At 44.1% G+C, this 5,453-nt stretch overlaps 1 protein-coding gene across 2 annotated transcripts in view; it reads left to right on the top strand.

The window, feature by feature from the left end:
- Nucleotides 1-1,517: 1,517 nt before the first annotated feature.
- Nucleotides 1,518-5,453, top strand: part of SMPX (small muscle protein, X-linked) — an 11,458-nt gene continuing 7,522 nt past the window's right edge. The window contains exons 1-2 of one of the 2 annotated variants that reach the window (XM_009700322.1): nt 1,518-1,633; nt 5,236-5,295. In XM_009700322.1, coding sequence (XP_009698624.1) covers nt 5,257-5,295 — 39 coding nt within the window. In that variant the 5' untranslated portion in view covers nt 1,518-1,633; nt 5,236-5,256. Of the gene's footprint in view, nt 1,679-5,235; nt 5,296-5,453 lie in introns of both variants that reach the window. The other variant, XM_009700323.1, reaches the window with a different exon arrangement.

Raw genomic sequence — 5,453 nt, forward strand, 5'->3', positions numbered from 1 at the left:
ATTACCTCTTTCATTGCCTTCTAATACTTTTGTTGTAAGTACGAACCTTCAGAAGGAGGTGTGTGAAGTCACTTATCTGACTCCAGCTTTGCTTTAACGTGGTCTGAACTGCCTGGAAGGCAGGACCTTCGACTGTAGCAGCAAACTCCTCCATTCTAGGCAAAAGTCAGGTCTGTGAGCCCTGTTGTGAACTCTGCCGTGTTTCAAGTGCAGTAGTCTTCTCATGCCTCAAAATATGTGCAACAGCCATGCTCGGCCTTTCTGAGGAGCAAGCCAAGGGGTCTCACTGGAATGAGCTGATCACTATACGTACTTCCATCAGCCTTGACCTAACACAAATGCGTGGGCTTGTTGCATGCCTAGTTGTGTGTCCATCTTGTCATGGCTCCTTGGGAAGGGCGTGCGTATGAGGAGTCTGCAAGCAAGTCGTCAGCTTGATCAGCTGCTTCCAGATGACAGCACTTTTGGGAAAGAGGGCAACAGAGAATGAGTCAGTGGCTTAATGATGTGGTCTGAGTGGTCATCTTCCTCTTTGAGATACTTGAAATGAAAAGAGAGATTGGTCAAATAGGTTAAAGTCAAGGGACATCCTCTCTGCAATCGCTGTCCCACCCACTAGTTGTTATAAATGTCTTTGACACTGATTCTGAAAATTGTTGATCTTCTCCTCAGATTTGCAAGTAGCAACAGCAAGTGGCCAGTGCAGCGTTGCCCATAGTGACACTGCCGTTGTCACCGTTAGTGCTGTGGGTCAGGTGGAGAACAGGTACGGCAGAGGTGATGAAGAGGAAAGCTCGCTCTCGTGAAGATGCAGTGAACGGGAGGCTGCGATCCCACGAGTGGGAACGTGAGGCTCTGCCCCACGCGTGACCTGCTGTGGCAGATCTCCTTCAGTGGCCTTCGCTGGGGACAGTGCTCCAGCTGGTGTGAGCACGGCTGTATAATAACGTTTCACATCCCCCATGAGCTCCCCGGCACGCTCTGCCCGTGCCTTCCCTTCAGCCATGGGCCCCAGGGCTCCGCAGCGGCCCGTTACGGCCGGGCAGGCCCCGAAGCCCTGCTCCCGTGAGCAGGCTGTCCCCCACGGAGGAACGCTCCGCCGAGCCCCCGGGGCAGCGGCTCTGCGTGTTGGCTCCCAAGCCGGCAGCGACACAGTCGCCTTGGCATGGCATTCACCTCCCCTAGTTAGTTCCTCTGAGGTGAGTTCTTCGCAATTACGTCTCCATAATTATTTCCTTCTCCGGCGTGGCAGCAGGGAGGCACACGCTCCCCGGACCCCGGGGAGGAGTTGTGCCTTACCTTCTGCCGCCGTGTGGAAAGCCCAGAAGGACAGGGAGAGGGAGGGCGGGAAAAGGACCCAAAGGTGTGTTCCTTCAACGCCTCCTGCTTGACACTTGAGCCCTGGTTTTACGAGGGTCATTGGTCACAGGGGACCAAGTTACAGGGTGAACCAAACTCTATATTTAGGAAGAACAACTGGAAGCTATGACAGGAATTCCCTTTTACACTTCACTTCTCAGCCGAGTCCCACTCCAGCCTGGAGCAGCTCTCAGTGCCGTCCGGGCTGAAAGCATCGGAGCTATTTCAGACACATTAAAAGGATTGCAGTCAACACCTCAGCTGGAAGAAGAAGGTACCTCTTTCAGCATCAAAAGGAGGTGCACATACTCACTTGACGGTTTGGAACTTTTCTTATATAAGTAAATAAGTAAGCTAATCTTGAAGGGGTCAGTAAAAAGCTTGAAAAACCCGTATGAAAACTCTTCAATAACTGCTGCAAGGTGACTACAATAGTTGTGGATTTCTGCTTATTTTAATGTCTCGTGCAGTGTATCAGCGTATTCAGAGCAGATCGTTATAGTTATTGCTTCATAGTCTGCGGGGATCTTTAAAGATGTAAAACAGAAAGTCATTTAAATATCTAGTGACTCATAAGAAGCACAACTGTGTATTAGCTCAAATACTGTAGTACATAGGTACATACTTATTTTCTGTATGTCTGTTATAGCTAGTGAAATATTATGTGGGGGTTTTGATGGTAAGAGGGGTGTTCTTTCACTGTAAGCTTAACAGTTGACTGTAGCGGAGACAACTACCTTACACAAAATGTGATCGCATTTGCCTAGAGCACGTAGTAACTTTTTGTGTAACAGGCTGGAGGCTGCGACGCGGGGGGTTCTCTTCTTTCTTTGTACTAGCTGGGTCTCACAGCAGTGCAGTTCCTGTGAAAGCCTTTTAATAAGATGATACACTGTGGTTCTGTGTCCAAAATGCCCGTTATGCTTGATGCCGTGAGTGCGGTGGGGGGCAAGGACAGCTTCCAGACAGGGCAGGGGAAGGGCTCCTTCTGTTGTCTGTGTGCTACTGTACATCTCTTGTTCGGATTACAAAAGATGGCATTATGATAGCTCATCAAGTTTAAAGCAAATTGAAGAAGTCAGATCATTAACTTGCCGCAGCCCTGTCAGAAATTATTTTTAGCAGAAGGACAGAAGATAGGTCCTATGTTTTGCAAAGCTGCTTTTCAAAACAGTGATTTCTTTCACTGTAGTAGTCCTGTATTTCACAAGGAGTCCTGTTCACGAGCCCATTCACTGCAAAGCAAGGGAATTTGCAGGGGAAGTCTGGCACAAACCAGCTCCAAACGGAGCTAACGTTGCCGTCGCTGTCTAAGTTTGGCTCAGCATGCAGCCCATAAAAGGTAAAAGGTAAGGTGTGGGGAGCCACAGAGACACCGGGGAACACGGGCTGTGTGTGGCTGCGCTTCTCTGGCTGCCTACATGTGAAATCCCGCTCTGGAAATCAGGGTGAAGAGTGATTTTTTTCAAGTTCGCAGAGCTGATTGGAGTGCCAGGAGTAATACAATCAGTGCAGCACTCTTGACTCTCTCTCTGAGATACATGGCAAAAGAACACAGGAATTCATAGAAATGAACTAATCATTTCAGTAATAGATGCATCTGTAATCTAAGGTTTATTTTCCGGTGGTTGGTGGTCAGTATTGCTCTGGAGGGAAACTCAGGGAAGGGAGGGAAGGGCAGAGCGCCAGCAAAGATTATCTATTTTTACTCAGTAGCATGCTGTTGTCCTGATTTCTCTGGCAGTAATGAGGACAGCACGAACTGGTAGGAAAATCACCTCCTCCAAAAGCAGTCCTACACAATTGTATCATGCATCCGTCATTAGGAACCGGTGTCTGATTGCAGTCATTTCCAACACAGACTTCTTGTGAACTCAGAGAACCTCACTGAGGAGCACTGCTGCTGTGCTTGTTTTAAAGTTGAGATTCATTGTAAATCCTTGCCCTTTTAGCTCTAGGTGGCCCGAGAAGTGTGTATCAGTGTTTTTGCAATGCACAGGCACGCAAGATGGAGAAGTACATCTTAGCATGAATTTCTTTGTGACAGTGGTTAGAAAGTAGATCCACAGTGTTTTGAAATGTGTTATGTTAATTTCCTGTGCTTTTGTTTCCATTTTTCATTCTGATTAGAAAGAGGAGAAGATGATAAGAAAAATTAATTAAACTTTTCTATACTATGAGTCCTGTCTTTCCACTAAACCGGGGGATTGTTTTGCATTTGTCTTTGAAATACAACCACCGGTTAACAGTACAGTTATTTCTATGCAGAGTAAAGATTTTCAAAAAGGAAAGAGAGAGAGTGCAGTAAATCCTTTTGTCTTTTTGAAATTTGTGCAAATTTTGCCATGAACTTTAGTGGCTGAGATTTCATCCCCCAAAGTAAATTCTGAAGTTTTTAAAACTACTTCTGATTTTAAGATTGTAAATGTAAATGTAAAACCATCATATAAAAGTCACTGGAAGCACGCTGGTTTTATTTTGCACGGCAGGATTTTTTTTCTGATTTACTGATTTAGTGGAAGCAATTTAAACCCGAAGCAACCTGTGAAGGTGAGGTCCGCTGGCTTAGCGCTGCGTTGGGTGGGACAGCACCCTGCAGCGGAGAGCGCGATCGGAGGGAGACCTCTAAAGGCAGGTCATTTGTGCTTTAGGTTCTGCTCAGCATTAGACACAGATTTAGAGCCGATGCAAGTCTTCCAGGCAGCTCCAGTGACACAATTCCAGGCTGATATTCCAGGCTAAGGCCAACCTACGACTCCTCTGTACTTTTCTTTGGTTCCGCCTCCACCTGACAGTGATACTCTTGGGAGTACCAAAGCCTTTGACCCACTTCTGATTTCTCAGTGTATTTCTGCTATTCTCTGCTACGTAATTTTTTACTTTTCTCAATATTTGCCTTCTCATCTCAGGTTAAATATAGCAGTAAAAATACGCTGTAGTTTGGTTGTGATCAATGAGCTCTCTGATGAACTCATTTCTCACGTTTTACTATTACTATCTTATTTTGTATTATAATGGTTAAATAACCAGACTTTGCTGAAGGTCTAGTCCAGTTAGAATCTTAATTCTCAGTGAAAGAATAAAAGGCTGAGATGATGTTTCAATTAATCTGATAATAAAATTTCTTCCCTTTTTTTTTTTTTTTTTTTTATCCTTTACAGAATCTTTTGACTTTGGTGTATTTCCCTTTGTTATTGTACATTAGTACTGTATCAGTCCATGTTTCTCCACCTGCATAAAATTATATGGAAAACTCTGTTCTTTTTTATCTTATTGCTAAAAAAAATTGCTTAATCTATATGATCTAAAACTTTGAAGACAGGCTACTTTGTGCCCTAGCAATTGTCAAAGAGAACTTTACAGTTTGACCATCTTGATCATTTTCAGTCTGTAGGCATTAAAGGTTTGCAAGGATTCGTGAGTCAGCAAATGGTTATGTCTGCACTTAGCAATGTTTTGTAGAAAGTAATGCTTTATTTGAAAGAAGGCTTAAACTGAGAGTTCTAATGATTCCCACATACATACCTTGACAGAGAGAATCATACATTGTTTATCCTCAAATGCTTCCCTTAATTCTTACTCGTTTTACAATACTGTTAAGGTTTGAGAGTTTCCTTATCTCTGCTCGTTATTGTTTTTAATGTGAAAGAGAGACCTCCATTTGTGGCTATGAAAGATTAATTGGAGAAGCTCAGGTGTTCTGTCTCCTTCTGATATTCAGAAGGAATAACTAAGCAACTCTGAAACTGAGATGGAAATAGGAGCTGGGCAGATGAAATGGATGCCTGTCAAGAGGCAGCATGGGTTAAGTTCTAGATTATCTCCCTTAGCTATCAGAATGTCAGAGCCTGTAACACTTTCCCATTTTGCTTGCAGGGATAAGCCTCTGTCTTAAAAATGTCAAAACAGCCAGCGTCACATGTCAAAGCCATTCAGGTAAGAGACAGCTTCTATTTTTCTAATATAATAAAATAATAAATCTCAACCTCCATTGCATGGTAAACTGCATTTTTTGCTCAGACAAACCACCACAGAAGTGCTAACTGTGCATTATTCTTTTAAGGCAAAAAGTCTGGTAGATAAGCACTGAAAAA

This window comes from Cariama cristata, unplaced genomic scaffold, assembly GCF_000690535.1.
Source record: "Cariama cristata isolate BGI_N322 unplaced genomic scaffold, ASM69053v1 scaffold9075, whole genome shotgun sequence".
Taxonomy (NCBI): domain Eukaryota; kingdom Metazoa; phylum Chordata; class Aves; order Cariamiformes; family Cariamidae; genus Cariama; species Cariama cristata.